This window comes from Camelus ferus, chromosome 22 (genome assembly GCF_009834535.1).
Source record: "Camelus ferus isolate YT-003-E chromosome 22, BCGSAC_Cfer_1.0, whole genome shotgun sequence".
In the NCBI taxonomy this organism is placed as follows: domain Eukaryota; kingdom Metazoa; phylum Chordata; class Mammalia; order Artiodactyla; family Camelidae; genus Camelus; species Camelus ferus.
In genome coordinates, this window is record NC_045717.1 from 16,008,721 (window position 1) to 16,030,369 (window position 21,649).

Below are 21,649 nucleotides of genomic sequence, written 5' to 3' on the forward strand. Positions count from 1 at the left end.
CCTCAATAAACTGAGGATAAACTGTATTATTACCCCTATGCTTTGAAAAGTTAATGATGAACAGGATTCTTATATATTTAGTTTAACAAACAGTTTAAAAAATAGTCCAGTAAACCCTCCAGCCACCCACCTCTGGGTTTGGCCCATATTCTCAGGATCTGGAAAGTACCCAGTCTCTGCCTAACCTTGGAGGATGAAGGGAGACAGACACTCCCAGCCCTGAGGGGAACAGTATTGGGCTACAGGGAGGAGAGACTCAAGGCTGGAGGAAACTAAAGGGTAGGGTATGAAGACTTATTCTGAGGGCAAGGAAGCAGGTACCTCTGGATAGGGTTTTGAGGTAGGAGTAGGAGTTTTCCAGGTGCTGACAATCCTTCAGGGCTGAGGGAATCATGGAGCAAAGACAGGATGGTGAGAAAGCACATAGTATGGATGTAATCTTTGTAAGAATTGTGGAGCTCAGTGAGCCAGACGGCAGCCAGTGCTGAGAAGAGCTTGGGTGGGAGCTGCTGGGAAAAGCAGAACTATGGCTCTGTCTGCAGGCTGCAGCAGAAGAGGCCCAGTCTGGAGAAACCAAATTTTTCAGTGGGTCCCTTGGGCTCTGTTGGAGGCCAGTAAACATTTACAAGGGTCCTGGGAGGGGTGGGGGCTGCACATTGAGGCCAAAAGGGACTTGGCTGGCCCCAAATGTTTTGTGCACAGTGGAGTGAAGAGAAGAAAATATTTTCCTCCTTTGTGTTCTTGAGGGAGAGGGTGGGAAGTGATGGGAATGCTCACTCAGCCCAGTGATGTGGACATTGGTTGGGGGAGCTGTGCAGGGAACCTAAGTCTGGGAACAGGAAGCCTTTCTCTGCCACTTTTTTTCAGTTTTATTTCCTGCATAGCACTCATCAAAGCTGCAATTAGATACTTATCTGCATTATTGTTTGTGCCATATCTGGCTCCCTGGCTGGAAGAGTAGCTCAATGGGTAAAAAGTCCTGGCCCATCTTGCCCTTCATTGCTGTAACCTTGAACAAGGTAATTAATTTCTCAGTGCCTCAGTTTCCCCATCTGTAAAATGAAGATAATAAGAGTCTTACCAAAACATACACATTCAATCCTAAAGAAAGCAAAAGAGAGAAAAGAAACATAGAGTATGTGGGACAGAGAAAAAACACTTAGGAAGGCAGATTTAAGTCCAAATATATCCATTATTACATTAAATGTAAACAGATCAAACGTTCCAGTTAAAAGGCAAACATGGGGGAGGGTATAGCTTCCTCCCCTAGAGTGGTAGACTAGCTGCTGAGCATGAACAAGGTTCAGTCCCCAATACCTCCAATAAACAAACAAATAAATAAACCTAATTACTCCCCCCAAAATAAAAATACATATTAAAAGAGTTGCATTATTTTTTTAAAAGGCAAAGATGGGCAGAATGAATCAAAAAGTAAAACCCAGTTCTATGCTTCTGAAGAGGGATATGAGAAGAACATAAGGATACATAACAGTGGAAGGTAAAGGGTAGAAAAGAATGGAGCATTGGAGACATGACCCAAAAGAGAACAGATGTGTGATCTTTATACCAAAGTCCACTCTAAGTCAAGAAGCATGGAGATAAAGAGCAGCCATGTCATCACAATAAAAAGTTCAGTTCACCAGGAAGACAGGACAAATGCAACCCTGTATGCAGCCAATGACACGGCCTCCAAAGATCAGAGTATTTGTTTCATAAGGCTGATGTGAGGATTAAGTACGTGTCAAGTGTTTGCCTGCACTTGTGACACTTGTCATCCATTATTATTATCATAATTGTTGGTGTAATTACTTTATATTTGTTTATTTTAGTTGTTTATTTGTATTGTTGCTGTTGTTGACTACAGTTCCTCCTGCCCCTATTAACAGAGGTGGGGCTGGATAGGCAAGTGACTTCGCTGTGCAGATAAACACACTGAGGTTCAGAGATGGACGGGGATAGAACCAGGACTGGTGCAAGGTTTATGTGATTTTCCTTCTCAGACAATTTCTTACATATTCCCATTGCCCTTTCACCTCTTCTGGCTGGCTAGCCAGCCTCCCTTCCTCCCTTCCTTCCTTCCTTCCACAATGATTACCCTGAATCCTCCCCCCTACCCCGTTCCTTCCAGGCACTATGCAGGTCTTGGAGCTAAAACAGTGAGAAACAACATATCCTCTCTAGACTTTGAGGGTCTTCCAGTCTAGTGGGCGAGGCAAAGATAAGTCAACTGATGGCACAGACACAAGTAAATCAGTTAGGAAGTAGAGGTTCATCATACCAAGAGTGCAGCCCATCAGGACACCTGGCCTTACCTTGGGAAGGTCAGAGAGGGCTTCCTGTAGAAGGTGACTTCAGATTTCTTATCTGACAAGTTACCTCCAAAAGCCAGTTACCTCTTCCAGTGTTAGCTACCTCCAAAAGCCAATGTCCCACTCATTTATCCATTAATTAATCCAATTATTCATTCATCCTATAGGCCCTAGGCATCATTCAAGGACGTGGTGGGGACAAAACAGGCAACATTATTTCCAGGATGGAGCAGAGTTGAGGGAAGAGGGGAGCAAAAGAATGAACAAGATCATCCTGGAAAGGGGTAACTGCTGGGAAGGAAACAAAATAGAGTAAAGGAGGTGTAAGCTCCCTTCCCTTTCAAACCAAGATCCATAAAAACCCTTCTAATCAATGCTGCCACCTTCTCCTAGTGCCCTGGGCGCCTTATCACACTCTAGCAGAGGGTGCAGGGAGGAGGCACTCCTCCTAGTGGCCCTGCTCTTTCAGTAGCTCACCTAGCCATTATTGAGTTCCTCCTGTATGCAGTAGGCAACCTTCCCGGGATTAGACAGACCACGCGGGGAGGGGCGGGGGCGGAGATTCTGTGTGCCCTTGGGCACATCTCTCCCCCTCGGGGCCTTGGGTCTACATCTGTAACTAGGGGTTCAGGGTGGGTTATCCAGTAGTCCCAGAGCTGCCCTGACCGTCCAGCCTGAGCTCCTTAATGAAATACCATTTAGTGCTGTCCTCCCAACAGCCCCCAAGGTGAGAGTGTGTGGATAGCGGTGTCTATTCCCATTTCGCAGATGAACAGAATGAAGCTCAGACAGGAGCATGAGTCTGGCCAAGATGCGCGGCGCTGACCCGCGAACTGGCTCGGCTCTAGAGGCCCCTGCCCCTCCCCCGCCCGGGGGTGGCGCGGCGGCCTCTGCCCCTTTAAGAACGCCCCACGGATACAAGCAGGAAGGGGGCGGTACCTGCGCCTGAGACGGACGTGCGCGCGGACCAATGAATGCTGCAATCACGGAGGTCGCGGCCAATGGGCGCTGTGAGGGCGGGGCTGGGCGACAGAGTCTGGTTCCCGAGGCGCGGCGGCCGCGGCTGGGGGCGGGGAGGGGGGCGCAGGACCCCAAGCGGGGGTCCCGGAGCTGGAGGCACGTGTCCCGGGGCGCCGGCGGGGCCGCGCCGGCCTGGAGCGCTACCCGGGCCTCGGCTGGTCCGGGGGCCGGCGCGGCGGGGGCTGAGGCCGACAGGCGGGGTGAAGGGCCGCGGGGGAGGCGAGCTGGGGGGGCGCGGGGGGTCGGAGTGCCGGAGCGGGTGGGGGCGGCCTGGGGTGGGGGCCACGGAGGGCCAAGGGCAGCGGGTGGGGGGGGGTTGCTAGCGGAGACTTGTAGGGCCAGGGGCGCCCGAGGGGTGCGGGGGGTCGGGAGCCCCAGACTGGTGGCGTCAAACAGGCGTGGGGCGTTGGGGACTTGGGTGGGAGATTGATGGACTGCTAGGCCGGGGCAGGGGGCGTCTGGAGAGTGTAAAGTGTTATGGGATCAGGAGGGGGGCGTCTGGGGACATCGGGGTGTTTAGGGGCGACGGAACGGCTGTGGGGGTAGCTGGCCCTAGCTGGGGGCGGTGGTTGTGGTGGGGGGAGGGCGATTTACGCGGGCGCAGGGGATTGTGGGGGTGGGGGCTGGGAGGGTCTCAGAAAATGGGACCTGAGCCTGGAAGGAGTGGGCAGGTGAGAGTTAGAGAGGGGATGCTGTGGGTTAGAAATGATGGCCCTACGACCTCCAGAGCTTGGGGTCTAGGGGTGGGGGACAGTTCTTAATGGTCCAAGGAAGAAGCTGCGGGGGTCTCGACCACTTCAAAGGCTACTTTGAGAGGGTGGTAAGAAGGTCTAAGGAGAGGAGAAAGGGCCCAGGGAATGGTTTGTGTCAAGGTCCCTGGTATTAAGGGGTGGTATTAGGTTCAGTGTATGGAAGGGAAGGCTTGGGGTTTCTAGGTGGCTCCCCTTAGGAGAAGGGACAACTGGAGGTGGGGGACACATGGTAAAGATTCAATTATTTATCCCTTGGGCTCTAAAAATAGCCTCCCCAAGACCTCAGGGGTTGTCCCCCTGAAAAAAAATCCCAGCACCTGCTCTGGGTATTTAACCAGATAAAACTCTAGGTTCATATCCTGCTCCCTGTGGTTGGCTTGCTTCTTGACCTTGGGCAAATGACTTTGCCCCTCTGGGCCTCAATTTCCTTTTCTGCAGGGGGATGTTCCCTACTTTCTAGAGTGTTTATAAAGATTAAATAATAATTAACTCTAGTAATCAGTAACACTGTTTGAGTGTGATACCCAGAGCTTGATGAGTGGGTTGTTCTTCCTTTGGACAAACCAGGATTGTTGTTCGACACTGTATAGATGAGGAAACTGAGGCCTGGAGGCCCTGAGTCTCACAGCAAATGATTGGCAGTGTGGGGAAGGGATTCAGAGGAGAATTTGAGGGGTCTGGCGGGAGTCTTACCCTATCCATTCCCCCCACCAGGGCCAATTCCCGTCCCCCCTAGCAGCATGGCATCCTGTGCTGAGCCCTCTGCTGTGGGCCCTGAGCCCATTGCCCCGCCACCTGCTGGGGTCCCACCACTTGAGGACTTCGAGGTACTGGACGGGGTGGAAGACGCAGAGGGCGAGGAGGAGGAAGAGGAGGACCTGAGTGAGCTACCGCCACTTGAGGATGTGGGGCAGCCCCCAGTGGAGGAGGCCGAACAGCCTGGGGCCTTGGCCCGAGAGTTCCTGGCCTCCATGGAGCCTGAGCCTGAGCCGGCCCCGGCCCCGGACGAGTGGCTGGACATCTTGGGTAAGGAGCAGGGGTGGCTTGGGTTGATCCACAGGGCCCAGACAGCTCAGGTTCAGGAGTGACCTTGGCCTAGGTGCTATCCTCCCCTAAGCCTCATTTCCCCATCTCTGTTGTGAAGTAGGTTGGAAGTAAAACACATGGTACCTACAGTGATTGCCAGCCACAGGCAACTACTTGAGACACTTCATGTTTATAAACCCTTTTCTTCTCTCTCTCTCTCCCCCCTCCCTCTCCCTCTCACACACACACACACACACATACACACTCACACACACACATGACTTGCTATATCCTCCCTGTTTCCCAAAGCTGCTAACAGGGCTCAGAGAGGTTTACTCACCTGCCCAGGGCCACACAGCCAGCACAGCAGGTGCTGGCAGCTCCCAGCATCCACTCCTGTTCTTGGCATTTGTCTGACAAGTGCCCACCCCCAGAAAAATGTGTCCTGAGGTCATATGGATCTGTGGAACACCACGTTTTGTTCATCTCTCTGTCTGGTTCACCATATTCAGTAGGGTGCTAATTGCTCAGAGAAGCCCTGCAACAAACTAGGAGAACCTACACGTATGCCCCACCATGTACCCCATCACAGTAACTCTAGAAGGTAAACATGGTGCTAATAGTTCTTATATCCAATATACTACGTAATGCTAATGTCCACACAAATAATAGTAAAACCTCATTACTACTACTATTAATGCTAATGGAGCAGTAGTATCAGATAATATTGACACCACTGAAACAGAATTAGTACTGATTTTACCTGCACTCCAGATATACACTTTGCTACTCCTAAAAGTAACACCAGGTAATATTTACTGAGCACTGGTTTTGTGCCAGATTTGTGCATCATCTTATTTTATTCCCACAACAACCCCATGATGTAATTCTTACCGTATCCCCATTTTACAGATGGAGTGACTGAGGCTCAGAGAGGTGAAGGCAGTTGCCCAATGTTGCACAGCCTCCTTGGCTATATTAAAGTTGGGGAAGCTTTTCTCTAATGATACTAAAAGCTGCCACCTGAGCATGAGTCTGGCTCTCTTTGGTTATGCTCAGGCTACTTTCTAAGGTCAGAATTCAGGCTTCTAGACAAGGAAGCTGAGGCCTTGAGAGGGGATGTGGTTTACCCCGAGTTCAGCTGGATGATGGGTACTGCCTGGTTGAATTCCTCCCAGCACATCCACTATTCGTGCCCAGAAACCTCAAGACACAGGGGTCCCTTGGCATCTGCTAGGATCACTAATTCTCAGACTGGATGCAGGGGCTTGTATAAATTGGGGAGTGTTACAGAAATTTGGAACACTCTAGAATATTCCAGAATATGAATAGATACCTCCCTGCTCCTAAGCTTTAGACTGGGGTCTACTCAGACTTGTGGTGGTATTTTCCAGACCAGTGGAATATTACAGAACACAGGCAGTTGTCAGAACAGGGGTGGCTGGATGATGTCAGTCTGACGTTCTCCACAGGTGTAAGCTATCGCCCCAGTGGTTGTCATGGGACGACAGTGGGTGTCATCGTGGTGGGGGCTCCTTGAATGGCATTGTGAGGGCATGGGGCCTTGTGCCTGGTACTCAGTAGCTGTTGGCTGTGGCCATTTGGCCATTCCTAAGATTGCTTGAGGGTACGGAGGGGAACATAATGATCTCCTCAGCAGCTGTGGGAACATCAGGGGCTACTTTTGCTTATAGGCCCTTTGGTGATGTGGTGCTTTGGTTGGGACACACTCCTGGCATCACAGGTGCTCTGCTAACTAAGCAGATGGGTGTCACCAGGAGACCCCCTGATCACCCCGTTTCCTGGCTGGATAAATCAGTCCAGATGTCACAGAGCTGAGATTGGAGCCAGGGGAGGGAGAAGAGGGTAGCTCCAGAGTCTCTCTTCTGGGCATCCCTGCCATCCTGATTGTGGTGGGTAGGGTGGCTTTTCTCAGCCCTTTGCCCTTGCTGAACCTTGATCTTATTAAGATAATAGTCCAGCCAGTGCTCATGGATCCTGTCTGCAGGGCCGGCATCGTCAACCCCCAGATCAATCCTTTCTTACCCAGTGTCCAGCCAGGGACACTGAGGCCCCAAGGCCTGTGGTTACCTGCCCAGTAAGTGGCAGGATGACCACTGAAAGCTAAGCTTGTGCCCCGGTGCTGTGCCACCCCCCCAGGTTAGGCAGAGCTGGGTGGGGGAGTGCCCAGGGGGCAAGTGCCTAATGGAACTGCTCGGTGACAGGCTGCTTGTCCCTGCTCCCTGGCAGGGAACGGGCTATTGAGGAAGAAGACGCTGGTTCCAGGGCCACCAGGCTCAAGCCGCCCGGCCAAGGGCCAGGTGGTCACTGTGCAGCTGCAGACATCGCTGGAGAATGGCACGCGGGTACAGGAGGAGCCAGAGCTGGTGTTCACCCTGGGCGACTGTGACGTCATCCAGGTAGGAGTGGTGGGGAGCTGGGCAGTTCTGAGGCGGTGGCCAAGGTGAGATATAGGGGAGGCTGGTGGGGGCAGGATGCTGGGGAGGGTTGGGCACTATAATGCTGCACCTGGACCCACCCAACTCTCATGCCTCCCCTTCCCCCCAGGCCCTGGATCTCAGTGTCCCGCTCATGGACGTGGGGGAGACGGCTATGGTCACTGCTGACTCCAAGTACTGCTATGGCCCCCAGGGCAGGTGAGAACCTGCTACCGGCAGGGGTCCCTGTGGGGGTGTGGAAGTGAGCAGGACATGTTGCTCCCACATCTCACCCCATCTGCCTGCACATTTTATAGAAATGGAAACTGAGGGTCAGGGAGGGGGGCTCTTGCACCAAGTCACATACCTCAAGGGTGACAAGAGTTACTTGCATTTTACTGCGGAAGAGGTCATAGCCCTTTCCTGCACTTTCCTGCCTGCTACTGAGCCAGCCCAGTGTGTCTGGGATTCAGTCAGACACTGAGTGCCATCCCTACCTCATCCCCCAGCAGGAGCCCGTACATCCCCCCACACGCGGCCCTGTGCCTGGAGGTGACCCTGAAGACTGCCGTGGATGGGCCTGACCTAGAGATGCTCACGGGGCAGGAGCGTGTGGCCCTGGCCAACCGGAAGCGGGAGTGTGGCAATGCTCACTACCAGCGGGCCGACTTTGTGCTGGCTGCCAACTCCTACGACCTCGCCATCAAGGCCATCACCTCTAGCGCCAAAGGTGAATGCCAGGTCAAATCCCACCACCTCCCCTGCAAAGGCATCCACTAATGCTAGAAACCTCAAGCCACAGAGGGCCCCAGATTCAGAAAATTCCAGAATATGGATAGATGTTCATCTATGCCTAGCCTTTAGGTATATCCAGCCTTATGGTGTATCTCAGATGAATGGAATGTTAGGTGGTAGAGGTAGGTGTCTGAACGTGGGTGACTGCAGACATTGTCAATCCACGTGTCCTGTTGTCAAGCCACGTGTCCTGTTGTCAAGCCCTTGTTCACTTGGGCTCCATTTTGTAAATTCGTTGGGAGTGCCCTGAGGATGGTGCTGGTCTTGGCCCATGTTAGAGATGGGGAAATAGGCCAGAGAGGCCTAAGGTCTCCCCAAGAGTAGGTGGTGGAGGCCCCAGCACTGGAGCTTGGACCCCATCTCCCCATCTCCTATGACGGGGACACTCAGAGACCCTCTCCCCCAGTCTCCTCCACCACCAGGTGCAGAGGGGTGGGTGGGCCTTGGCTTGGGTCCCACAGTCCCTCTGCCGATGGGTGGTTGTGGGGGGCTGGTGGCATGGTAATGGGGGCTACAGTTGAATGCTGTCCCCCTATAGTGGACATGACATTTGAGGAGGAGGAGCAGCTCCTGCAGCTGAAGGTGAAGTGTCTGAACAACTTGGCAGCCTCACAGCTGAAGCTGGATCACTACCGTGCAGCACTGCGCTCCTGCAGCCTTGTGCTCGAGCACCAGCCCGACAACATCAAGGCGCTCTTCCGCAAGGGCAAGGTAGCTGCAGCTCACAGGCAACAGGCAGGCAGGCTGGCTCCCCCGTCCCAGGGCAGTGAGGCTGGTCCCAAACCCTAGATTTGAGAAGGGCATAGGCATCAGCCAGCCAAGCACTCTGGGGTACAGATGGGGAAACTGAGACCCAGACAATTGCAGGGGTGTGGCCTGGGTCACAGCAATTCATTGTCTTGAGACCAGATTTGATCTCCAGGTCTTAGGTTCCCTCTACTCCCCTACAGTGCCCTCTGGTCTGTTGGTAATTGTTCCTTGCATATAATACTCTGTGGCTCCCATCTCCCTCATAGTAAAAGCTGGGTTCTCACAGCAGCCTTTGAGGCTCTGAGCCATCTGGTCTTCCTCCTGCCATCACCCTCCATTCTACTCTTGCTCCTTTCCATCCTGCTCAGCTTCCCCACTGCTTGCTGCCCAGGCCAGGTCTGCTCCCACCCTAGTGCTTTTGCATAGGCTGTGCCCACTGCCTGAGACATCTGTACCCCAGGTACCCCGATGGGTCCCTTCCTCACTTCCTTCAGGTCTTTGATCTGATATCGCCTCTTCAGGAAGCCTTCCTTGTCACCTCCACCATGACCCCCTGCCCTGTCTTCATGTTTCCTGTGTCGCTATCAATCTATCTCCCATTCCAGAAGGTAGAGATTTTGTATGTCTCATTCACTGCAAATGGGGCTCGGCACACAGTAGGTGCTAAGTAGGTGCTAGTGGAAGGTAAGTGGCTTGAGTGGACTTGACCTTAATTGCTTTTGCTCCATCTCTGTTCATCATCACACTGTTGGGAGAGGTGGTGCTTTCAGCATTTTTTACCGGTGAACTGAGGAAACTGAGGTGCAAGCAAATGCTGGGTCACTAGTGTGTTTGTGAGAGGCCTGAGCAGGGCCTCTCTCCAGTCAGTATTTTTTAAGTACTTTCTGTGTATAGAGTTCTGCATAAAAATGTGAGGAGGAGAAAGATGCTGTCTCTTATTTTCAAGGGTTTATAATTCTCTTGAGGGGAGTGAGACTCTGCTCATGTAACCTCAGACATGTTTGAATCTGGTGGTTGAAGGTGATGGAAACCTCAAATAGATTCAAGCAAAAGAAGGAATTGACAGCTGCCAAGTTGAGTGTAGCTGGCTTCAGGCACTGCTGGATCCAGGTGTTAGCAATGTTGTGCAGATGCCGTTTCTGTCTGCCTTGTGTTTCTTAGGCAAGCTTCTCTCTCAGGGTGACCAAGGTGCTCCCTCCTGCTCTGCCAAAAGCTCCAGGTTTCCATCCTTCCCACTCAGCAACTGGCCTCCCAGTGGTACCAACATAGTTCAGGCTGGATCTCATTGGCTGGCTTGAGTCACATGCCTGGCTCTGAATCATTCAGTGTGGCCAGAGCTTTGGAAACATCCAGTTGGCTACTCCAGCCAACCAAGGTGGTGAGGGAGGAGAGATTGGCGCCTGGGTCTCTTGAACAGGATGAGACAGACACTCAGGGGAAGGAGCAGGTTGGGAGATGACACTGAGCCTGGTGGGCCACTCATGTAGTCTGAGGGCTCAGGGGAGCAGTGTCGGGATGACTGGGCCCTCAGGGCAGTTGCCAGAGATAGATTTGGGACTAGTTAGGGCTGGCAGGGCTGGGTCTCTTGAAGGAGAACATGGACCAGCATGGGTCCCGAGTGATAAACTATCCATTTCCTTTGGCAGGTGCTGGCCCAGCAAGGCGAGTACAGTGAGGCCATCCCCATCCTGAGGGCAGCCCTGAAGCTGGAACCTTCCAACAAGGTGAGCCGAATGGGGGCACCCTGGAGACATGCCCTGCTGGCCTGTCTGGGAAGTTCCTCCTGTGGTCTGCCCCTTTATCCTTGCTGTGGCTCTCCTTGTGGTGTTTCTACCTGGGCAGGGGGCTAAAGGGCCCCAGCCAGCTTGCTGAGACCCTCATGACTCCTGCATAGGCAGCCTGGGTTCACCCCCCTACAGGGGTCCCAGAGACCAAGGGCACCGTCAGCCTGGCTAGTGCTGGAATCCTCAGCTTTCCTCCCAGAACCTTCATCTCTCCTGGATAGGTTTGCTCCACCTTTGCTTTTTCCACCCCATCTGCTGGCTTCCTGGGGGATGGAGACAGCAGCCCCCACTTTGCTGATACCCAGAGAGTAGCAGACAGGACTCCCATGGCCCATTGGTCCCAGCCCCAAAGGACCCCAAGGCCCCAGAAAACAGACTGCTAGCAGTGGTGGTTGGCTTTTGCTGCCACCTGCTCTCACAGACACTACCCTCTCACAGACGATCCACGCAGAGCTCTCGAAGCTGGTGAAGAAGCATGCGGCCCAGCGGAGCACGGAGACCGCCCTGTACCGGAAGATGTTAGGCAACCCCAGCCGGCTGCCTGCCAAATGTCCTGGCAAGGGTGCCTGGGTGAGCTGGGGTCAGTGGGCACAGGGAGGTTCCCAGAGGAGGGACAGGGGCTATGGGCAGAGGGAATTTCTTCATTTTGTAAACGTTGATGTCTTAGTGAACCGGGCCATTCTGGACCATGCTGGGGGCACAGAGAAGCCCCAGTGACCAGGGCCAGAGCAGAAGGTGAAACATAATCTGAAGGACTCAGGGTGGGGAAATGATGGCTGTTTCAGAGGGAAAGGGGAGGTGTTCCAGAGGAGGGGACTTGAGTTTTGATGCACAAGTAGGAGTTTTCCAAGAAGAAGGCAAGGCACTGTGAGTCAGTGGTTTCCTGGGAGGCCTGTTTGGGCTGTGTTGCTAGCTGAGGCGCAAGACATCAGTCTTGACTACTGGCTAGCAGCCTCTTTCCTCTCCTTTATCCACAGTCCATCCCATGGAAGTGGCTGTTTGGGGCAACTGCGGTCGCCTTGGGGGGTGTGGCTCTCTCTGTGGTCATCGCTGCCAGGAACTGACTGCCCAGGTGGCCGCCATCCCCTCCACTCACCGTGGACCCCACCCTGCGCTCCCTAACTCCCCCAGGCTCCCTGTCCACTGCCCTAACTGGCTTATCCCCCTCCTCTGGGGCGGGGGCAGTGAGGTTTTGGGGTCACATGGCCCAGCGAGCAGGAGGAACTAAGTCCTATAGGGGGAAAGTGAGGCAGGGCCCGAGCCCCATGTCTAGCCCAGAGCGAGGGGCCCCTCATTCCTCCAGACCCAATTCCCACCCCTACCCCCACCCCCCTGGGTTAGGTCTCATTGGGGGCCAGCCTCAGTTCCTCCTTCCCAACAGGCCTGGGGGCAGCCCTTCTCCCACCCAGTCCCTGTCCAAGCGCCAACTCCTCCTGCCCCGCCTGCTGCCCTCTGTCCAGGTCCCCCCACCACACAGTGAAATAAAGCCTCCCACCCCGCACCCTGCCGGCTACGGAGCCTTCTTCCACCGTCGCTTGGGGCTGAGCCAGAGATGGGAGATGGCCTGTGTCACATCCAGGGTCACGCAGGACAGTGGACGTGGCTGAGGCAGGGCTAGGGGTATCTCCTCTTGGGCCACAGCAGACCCTCATTACCAAGGAGGAAACAGACCCGGAGAAGTGGGGTGATGAGCTCAGGGTACCCAGTCAGACTCTGCGGGAGTTCACACCCAGCTGTGCTCTTTACCCCACCTCTCCTGACTTGTTGCCTCATCTGAAATTGAGGACCCTGACGGGACCTAACTAGGGGCTGTGCTGAGCCCGCAGTGACCACAGGGGCAAGCAGACAGCCCCATGTCTGGGCAGCAGCATAGCCAGTGCACAGGCCCTGGAGCAGGATGGATCCTGGTGTGTTCAAAGTTGATAAAGGTGAGTGGTTAGCAGAGCTAGACTCTGCAGGGCCTCAGGCTGTGGGGAGGGTTTGGAGTTGATTCCAGAAGCTCCATCTGCTCTCCTTTTCCCAATAGCCCGGGGCTGTAGGAGCTTCTCCCCCAAATGCTGCCCACCGTCACAGCCAGGACACACAGAGCCAGTGTTTGGGCCTTTGTCAACCAGCACCAAGGCCCTTCTCATTGCTTTCTCCTGCCCCCAGGAAAGGAGATCTCTGAAGTAGACCACACAAGTGTCTGACCTGCCCCCATCCCCTTACAGTCCTGGAGGGGAAGCCACTGACTACCACCACCCAGAAGAAGGTGGTGGTCAGGCCTTGAACCTGGATCTTTGCCCTGCCTGCTCCAGGCCACCTGGATTACTCTCAGGGCACAGATCTAAAGGTGGCTTGAGCCTGCTCCTCTTTTCCACCGTTCAGCCCCCTTGGGTTTCTGTTTTGTCCTCAGATGGGAGGGGGTCTCCATGGGAGGTGCTGGGGCAGGGACTGTGGGTTGGCCAGGTTTGAAGGGACTGCATTTCAGGCAGGACGACTCCTTTCCTCAGTCTCATAGTCTCAGGCTGGGAAGCTGACCTGAGTGGTGACCAGCAGGGTAAATTCCCGGTGCCGGTGTGAGTCACTGCTCTTGTCACTCCTCAGCGCTGATTGTGTGCTGGCAGTGGCATTAGTCCACTGGGTACCCACAGCAGCCTCATTCTGTGCCCATTTTCCATATTTTCTGGTGATAAATCTTTTGTCAGATAGTTACATTGTGAATATATTTTCCACTCCGTGACTCACTTTTTTTTTTTTTTTTTAATTATTCTGCAGCCCCAGAGGGCCTGCATTGTGGGGCCCGGCTGCCCGCGGTACACCACGGCACTGTGAAGATGGTGTGACTCACTTTTCATTTTCTTAATGTCTTTCAAAGAGACATTTACATTTATGTATGTATGTATGTATGTGTTTATTTATTTGGGGGAGGTAATTAGGTTTACCTATTTTTGGAGGAGGTACTGGGGACCTTGTGTATGCTAAGCATGTACTCTACCACTTGACCTATACCCTTCCCCCCAGTTTACAATTTTTTTTAACTTTTTTTTATTGAGTTATAGTCATTTTACAATGTTGTGTACAATTTTTTGATGCAGTCCAATTTGTCAGTTTTTTTCTTCCATTCCATGTGCTGTTTTTCAATATTTGCTGAGCCCAGTGTGTAGAGATTTTCTAGGTTTTCTTTTAAATGTCCTATGACTTTAGCTTTTACCTTGAGGTCTATGATCCACTTTGAGTTAATGTTCGTGTGTGGTGTGAGGTTGGGGTTGAGGTTCATTTTTTTCCATATGGCCATTCAGTTGTTCCAGAAACATCTGTGGGGAAGACTTTCCTTTCCCTAGTTAGTCTCTATGGCAACTTTGTCAAAAGGCAGCTGACCACAGGTGTGAGTCTTTTCTTGACTATGCTTGACCCCATGCTAAGGATCTCTATGTCCCCTTGGCAGGTCCCATGCTGCCCTGAAGGCTAGCTTTTTAGTAATGCTGGAGTCAGGCTGGATGTGCCTCCCGCCTTGGCCCCTATTCTCCAAGGTTGCTTTGGTTGTGCCCATTATTGGCTAAGCAAACTGAGGCCCAGAGAGGAGACAGCTTCTGCTCAGGGTCCCACTACCTGGAAGCAATAGGCAGGATTTGGCCCAGGTCAGCCTGCCTCCAGAGCCCATGCTCCACCCGGCAGCTGGTTCTGCACCTCACTGCAACTTCAGGCCAGGAGATGAGGAGAAAGACCTTGAATGTCAAGGCCAGGAGCGTGAACTTCAGTATGTTCATTCTTTTGGACATTCTATCCTCAATGGTCTGAACAGGGTGGAGGTGGGGAGCCAGGATATCCAGGACAAGAGGCATTGAAGTTTCCCTAAAGGCACAGGAGGCCTTTAGCAGATAGTAAAGGGTGCTCCTGGTACAGGCGTAACATGTATAAAGGTGTGCTGGCTGGACAGTGCATCTTTTGTTCAGAGGACAACTAGTTCAGATTTTTCTTTCATATCAAAGCACATACCAGTGCCTTCTGTGTACCATCTTGGACGATGACTCAGCCTGGGCTTTCCCTCAAGGAGTGCAACTTGCAGTGGGCCGTGAATTGGAAGTGAACACAGCAGAATGAGCTTTACATGTGAGCACTTATGTCTCCTGAGCACTTCAACGGGATGACCTTTGCATGCTTCCACCTCATGTCATCCTTAAAGGACAACTTCCTGGAGGTGAGTGCTGGCTGGAGTCACCCAGTGTGGGATCATCAGTGTCTCTGAATGCCTGTCCTCTGTTTCTCCTTCTGGTGGAACTCACCTTTACCATGCTAATGGGGCTGGTTCCCCACCAGCCTTCAGAAGTCGCCTGCAACCCAGGACTGACCAATCAGCATTCCAGCACCTTGGCTACAGTGATTGGCTTCTAGACGGTCATGTGACCCACAGTCAACCAGTCAAAGCCTTCCCTGGTACTTCTGCTGGAGCCTTGAGGACATTTGGAGCCCCCCCCCCCCCACCTATAGAGCAGTAAAGAAATAATTCATTAGGCCTGGGTTGTCCAAACCCTGTACATTTAAAGGACTGGCCCTTGACCAGCACCTGAGAGGTCACCTGTAGGTTCTTGGAATGTCCTGACTGATAAGTGTCTATTTACCTGAGGCCATGGGTCACATCAGATATTCCACGCTAACAATATGATTTAGAGTAGGGGCTTTTGGCCACATGATATCAGTTCAAACTCTGGATGGGCTGGAGACTGAGTTCAGTCATGTGGGTGGTCCGCCATATGTGCATGACTGACCCCTCCTCCCCAATAAAAACCCTGGGCAAGGCCTTAGGTAAGCTTCCCCGGTTGGCAATATTCCATGTGTGTTACAGTTGTTGCTGGGAAAACCAGTTGCTGTCTACAACCTGAGACTTGTGCCTGGTTTCTCCTGGTTTCTGCCTTATTCACTCTTTCCCTTTGCTGATCTTAGACCATATCCTTTCACTGTGATCAACCATAGCCACAAATGTAACAGCTTTTCTGAGTTCTGTGAGTCCTTCTAGCGAGTTATCAAACCTAAGGGTGGTCCTGGGGCTTCCCTGACAACAGATGTCTTTACCCCAAGCTTGAGAAGGGCTGTGAGTCTTCCTATTGCACAAGTAAGGCCTGAGGCCCCAAAAGGTGGACTTTCTGGCTCTGAGGTGCCCAGCTAAAGGAGCAGTGGAACAGGCATGGGACCCTGGAGCTGCATGCTGGCCACTCCGCCATGCAGAGGGACCAGTTCCAAACTGAGTGCTCTCACAGATCCTCGTGTTCCCTCTGCTGCCAAACTGTATGCTTCAAAATCCCTAAGGCCCATTTGCCCTGACCGAGTAACTCAACTTTCAGGAAGTTGTGGGACAGATGTGTAGAGATGCATCCCCGAGGGCCGTGGGCTACAGAAATTTTAAGGCGTTTATGAGATTTCTCCTGCATCATACCATGACTGGGAATAGGGTGGATCTCGTTCCTGTGATTGCTGTTATTGGGCACAGCTTACCTTAAGATATGGGGATCATCTGGGTGGGCCTGACCCTGTTGGTTGATTGAAAAGAAAGTCAGATTTAAACTATGAAAAAGATTCAACATGAGAGATGTCTCTGTTACTGAGATGGAGGGGGCCACATGACCAGTGCCTGAGAGTGGCCCCCAGCTGACAGCAAGGAAGTGGGGACCTTAGTCCTACAACCACCAAGAAATGAATTCTGCCAACAACCTAAAGGAGCTTGGAGACAGATCCTTCACTTGATCCTCTGAATGAGGACACATCCCAGCCAACACTTTTATTACAGCCTCATGAGACCCTGAGCAGAGGACCATTAGAACATACCAGACTTAGGACTGACAGAAACTGTGCCATAATAAATGTTCCTTGTATTAAGCCAACATATATTAACAATCGCTATTAGCGATAGCCAACTAATGAATAGTGGCTGGTCATCCCAGTGTGGTTTAAAAACCCTTAAACTTGGGGGTGGGGTGGAGGGTAATAGCTCAATAGTAGAGCACATGCTTAGCATACACGAGGTCCTGGGTTCAATCCCCTGTACCTCCATTAAAAAATTAATTAAAAAGTTAAAACCCCACAAACAGCAAACAACATGAATGTCTAATAGAAAGGGATTATGTAGATAAACTTGTAAACCCGTTAATAATAACGATTTGCACAATGATGCCATTTGCCTTTGGTCTAGAGTAAATGCTGTTATCATCCCTATTTAATGGATGAACAAAGTGAGGAACAGAGAGGGCAAGACACATCCAAGGCTACACAGGATGAGGGTCAAGCTAGGGTCACTCTTCCCGTCATAGAGCTAGAACTTCTGCAGTGAGCTTGCTAGGTGGAGTAGTGTTGAGAGGCCACCCCAAGATGATCAACTGACTTCCAGTTTCTTGGGTGACCTAGTTTTTAGAGACTTTTGGAGGGCATGCCAATGCCTGATGATTTCCTCCTTTATTGTTCCTGGGGTCTTGTTGGGAGCCACTGGGGCATTAAGTGTAAAGGGGATAAATGCTTGTTACCAAGCAATGTAGCCCATGATTTCAGTGTTCTTAATTCCCTTAACTTCTTTAAGCCCTCAGTTTCCTCATCTGGCAGATGGGTCCAAACCACTGTATCCACCCCAAAAGTCAGTCATGGGTACCAAACACTGAGTACGGAGCCTGGTGTGTTTTAAGCATTCAAGGTGGGGTGACTGTTGTTATTACTGTTGTCAGTTTCTTGGATGAATCTACTTAGGCTCAGCGAGGGGAAATGCCTTTCCCAATGTCACACAGCAGGCTGGTCAGCACTCAGAGCTGGCTCTGCCCATGTTCTACTCCATTCAGCAGTCTGGCTGGCTGTTCCTTCCCCATCCTCTAACTCTAGACCACCTGCTCCCTGGCTACCCTATTCCTGTCCTGTGGCCCTTCTGGGTGCAGGTAGCCCTGGCCTGCTCCAATATTTACCTGGCCCAAACTCCTGGATAAACAGTTGGGCACAACAGTGGGTAGTTGGGTCAATGTCTCTGAGCAAGTGCTGGCATCTTCCCCGTAGGATCAACTGATCCCCAGGTGAAAGGTGGAGGATCCCAGAGCTTTGGCTCTATGCTCAGGCAGGAGTTGGAATCCCTGCAGCAGCATGTGAGAACTTGCAGACTCTCTGAGTCTTGTTCTCCTCATCCATGAAACGTACTGATAGCTGTGTTGTGAGGATTAAATGACATCATTTACTAATTCAACACATATTTCCTGAGCACCTACTCAATGCTAAATCCTGTGCTGGTGGTGTTCAATGAGGAAATATAGAATCTAGGTACCAGAGTCAGGGTGACGAGTAATCAGGAGGGCTCTACGTCAGAAAGATCCAAATTCAAAGTTGCAGGCAGCTCGTTCACTGGCAGGGTGAATACCTCCACGTGCTTCCTCACCCCTTTGAGCCTCAGTTTCTCAAATGGAGATATTAATGACAGGTATGGGGAAAAGTTGCAAGGAATTTAGCATTGCTTTTAGGGTCAGCAATTCATGGTCAGGGGGTAAATAGATGGTAGTGCTGGCCTGGCAGTGGTGGGCAGAACTAACAAGATACCTGAGTAGAGATATACAGAAGTTCTCTGAACTTCACTTTCCTTTCTTGCCTCAAAATCTTCATCTTGTGACCACCATATGCAATAAGATTGAAGCAAGAAAGAAAATAACTCAAGAGCTTGCTGTAGGTCAGAAGACCCAGGATCCCAGGAGGAGCTTGTCTGGGCAAGCCAGAGCTGGTCTTCAGCCTCATTTTCCCCACCTGTAAAACAAGAGGTTGATAAAATGGCAGTGAAAAGCAATTTGGCAGTTCCTCAAAAGGTTAAACATAGAATGACCATATGACCTAGCAATTTCACCCCCAGGTATAGATTCAAAAGAAGGGAAAACATCTGTCCACACAAAGACATGTACATGAATGTTCACAGAAGCACTTTTCATAATAGTGAAGAAGTGGAAACAACCAAAAGTTCATCGATGGATGAATGGATAAACAAAATGTGGTTTATCCACACAATGGAATATTATTCAGTCGCCAAAAGGAATGAAGCATTGATACAAGCTACCATGTGGACTAACCTTGAAAAGATCATGCTGAGTGAAAGAAACCAGTCACAAAAGGTTGCATATTGTATGATTCCATTAATATGAAATGTCCAGAAAAGCAAATCCATAGATACAGAAAGTAGGCTAGTGGTCGCTAGGGGCTGAGGGGAGGGGGGTTGAGGTGCTTAGTGGATACGGAGTTTCCTTTAAGAGTGATGAAAATGCTTAGGATCTAAATAGTAGTACTGGCTGCACAGCATTGTGACTATACTAAATGCCTCAGAATTGCACACTTTAAATAGGTTAATTTTATAATATGTGAAATGATTTTTCAGATGGGAGAGCTGGGCAACCACCATATCTCAGGGCCCGTGGGGATACAGGATTTTATTCTATTAAAAGTCTACTCTTATCAAGAGCAAAGTTTGCCAGCCCCCACAATCCTCCAACAGCCCTGGGCCCACCTTAAGGAAGCCCCGCCAGCACAACCCAGCGTCCAACGCGCGCTCTATTTGCATCGTCACGCCCACTCACCCAGCCAGCCGCTGGTTCCGCCCCCCCACGTGTTTTGCTCTGGCCCCGTCCCCTCCACGCCCTCGCTGCGGCGCCCAACAGAAGCCAAAGACGGAAGAGTTGGAGAGACCTCATAAATAATACATCACGTCAGCGGCTGGTAGGGCGGGGCTTCGACGCGCCTGGCTGAGTCAGGGTCATGAATAATACACATTGAGGCGGGGCCTGAACGGGGTGCGCGTGTCGGGGCGGAGTCCGGCGCGGAAGTGGACACTTCTAGGGTCTTGAGAGGTGGGGCCATCCACGCCTTATGAATATGTAGGATATCCAGGAGGTGACTAGGGGCCTCATCAGGCCCGCAAGGTGCGTGGCCAGCCGCGTCTCATGAATAATGCAACACGTCGGCGGGCTGTGCGGTGGCGATTGTGGTTCTCGCTGGATCCGGAGAGGGCGTGGCCAGCTGCGTCTTATGAATAATGCAGCGCGTCAGCGGGCGGCAGGGTGGGGCGTGGCCGGCGCGGCGCCGGCCCTGGAGCCGGGAAGGCGGGGGCGGGGAAGCGATGGTCGCAAGATGGCGGCGCTGAAGGAGGATCGGAGCTACGGGCTGTCGTGCGGGCGGGTGAGCGACGGCAGCAAGGTGTCCGTGTTCCACGTGAAGCTCACCGACAGTGCCCTGAGGGCCTTCGAGAGCTACCGCGCCAGCCAGGTGAGCGGCGCGGGGCTCGGCGCGGACGTCGGGGACCTCGGGGCGCAGGTCGGCCTCGCGCGCCCCTCGCCGCGGCGACCTGGCCTGGGGACGTGGGGTCCGGCTTCCGAGGTGCTGCTCGCGGGTCTCTGGGCCGGCGGGAACCTTGGCGCCAAGAGGCGACCCTAGCGGGCAGCCCAGGGCGGCAGAGGGGCCGAACTCGCGCGCCTGGTCCAGGGTGCGTCTGTGTCGTTGCTTGGAGGCGTCCGGGGCCTTTCCCGGCCCACGGGGCACCTGAGAAGGAACTGGTCTTTTCACCTGGCCAGGGGAGGGGGTGGAAGCAGCGCCGTCCTAGCACTGGAGGTGGGGAGTTTGTGGCTTCTCTGTCTGGCTCCTTGGCAGGGTGACTGGTAGGGATGACTGACTGCACTCCTGGGGAACAGCTTTTCCGTCTAGGTCACTGGCAGGGTGGGTCAGTGGGTCACCGCTGTCGGGGCATCTGTGGGCTCCTGTTCCGTCTTCTTGGGGAGGTTGTGTCTACCCTTGGTGGCCGTCTTTGACGCTTTCCAATGAGGTCCCTGGAGTTGGGCTCACTCTTGGTTCTTGGGAACAGGAGTTTGGGCAGAACCTGACTGACAGCTTGTCCCCAACTCCCCAGGGGACCCTTTGGACACTGAACACCTTTGGGGAGTGGGAGTGTTTTGGGGGGGAATAAGCTGTGAGTATGGGGGGATTGCTGGCATGGTGCTTCTCCTAGGCTGGGAGCCTCTGGTGGGCATCTGGAAGGGAGCTCTGGCCATCGCACCTGAGTGTTGACTTTCCAGCTTCTCAGGGGCCGACCCATCTGGGGAAGTTTGAAGTGTTTCAGTTCTGCCACCTGGCCCCGGGGCAGGCGGGGGGCGTGTTGGGGAGACACTTCTATGCACCTTCTTTCAGACCTGACTTTGGGACACATCTGGGGCCATGGTCAGAAACTGCTTCTTCCCATTTCTTTTGTGTCATGGTGCCCTCCTTCTGTGTTCTGACAGAAATTGCAGGTGCCCAGTGGTCAGGTCTGGAGGGGAAGTGGTTTGGGAGTCTTTTTCCTCCTTGCCTGGAAAGTAGGGGCTTCATAGTCAGAAGATGGTTAGGGGGAGGGGTCTGGTGTCAGGTTCAGGGAGGCCACGCCCTGTGTGTGTATGTGTGTATGTGTATACTGGGGATGGGGGGGCCTCGGGCGGGTGAGGAGAGAGACTAACTAGGAAGGAATGTGGCTTTCTTCCTGCCCTGGACTTGTTTGGCACTATTAGCTTAGCCAGGAATTTCTTCCCCTGTTTTGTTGCCGGTGTCCACCCTTCCCGCGTTTCTTCCCACTTTTGGGGGCAGTTTTCTTTCTGTCCTTGTGTCTCAGTTTCCCCTTCATAGAACGGGGACTGCATCTTTGTTTGGAAGAGCGAGTTCTCACCTTGTCAAAAGGATTCCCCCAAGGTGAGGCTTGGGCAGCCACTGCAGGTGTGGAGGAGAAGGAGTTGAGGGCACAGTGGTCAGCTTGAACCTCCCTGCCTTGTGGAATT

General features: G+C 52.7%; 2 protein-coding genes across 4 annotated transcripts in view; both read left to right on the top strand.

The window, feature by feature from the left end:
* Window positions 1-3,317: 3,317 nt before the first annotated feature.
* Window positions 3,318-12,375, top strand: FKBP8 (FKBP prolyl isomerase 8). 3 transcript variants are annotated; one of them, XM_032465232.1, is made up of 9 exons: window positions 3,318-3,425; window positions 4,796-5,107; window positions 7,358-7,527; window positions 7,676-7,764; window positions 8,055-8,275; window positions 8,879-9,051; window positions 10,737-10,814; window positions 11,313-11,444; window positions 11,852-12,375. In XM_032465232.1, the coding sequence occupies exons 2-9, from the start codon at window positions 4,822-4,824 to the stop codon at window positions 11,936-11,938; spliced, it is 1,236 nt and encodes a 411-aa protein (XP_032321123.1). In that variant the 5' UTR covers window positions 3,318-3,425; window positions 4,796-4,821; the 3' UTR covers window positions 11,939-12,375. The 3 variants fall into 3 exon arrangements, with proteins under 3 accessions (XP_032321123.1, XP_032321122.1, XP_032321121.1); XM_032465231.1 differs by lacking the exon at window positions 3,318-3,425 and adding an exon at window positions 3,507-3,529 and having other exon boundaries at window positions 8,058-8,275; XM_032465230.1 differs by lacking the exon at window positions 3,318-3,425 and adding an exon at window positions 3,508-3,529.
* Window positions 12,376-19,949: 7,574 nt separating this feature from the next.
* Window positions 19,950-21,649, top strand: part of ELL (elongation factor for RNA polymerase II) — a 67,177-nt gene continuing 65,477 nt past the window's right edge. Inside the window, exon 1 of the mRNA XM_032465229.1 lies at window positions 19,950-20,117. Within this exon, the coding sequence (XP_032321120.1) occupies window positions 19,983-20,117 (135 nt within the window). The 5' untranslated portion in view covers window positions 19,950-19,982. The remainder of the gene's footprint in view (window positions 20,118-21,649) is intronic.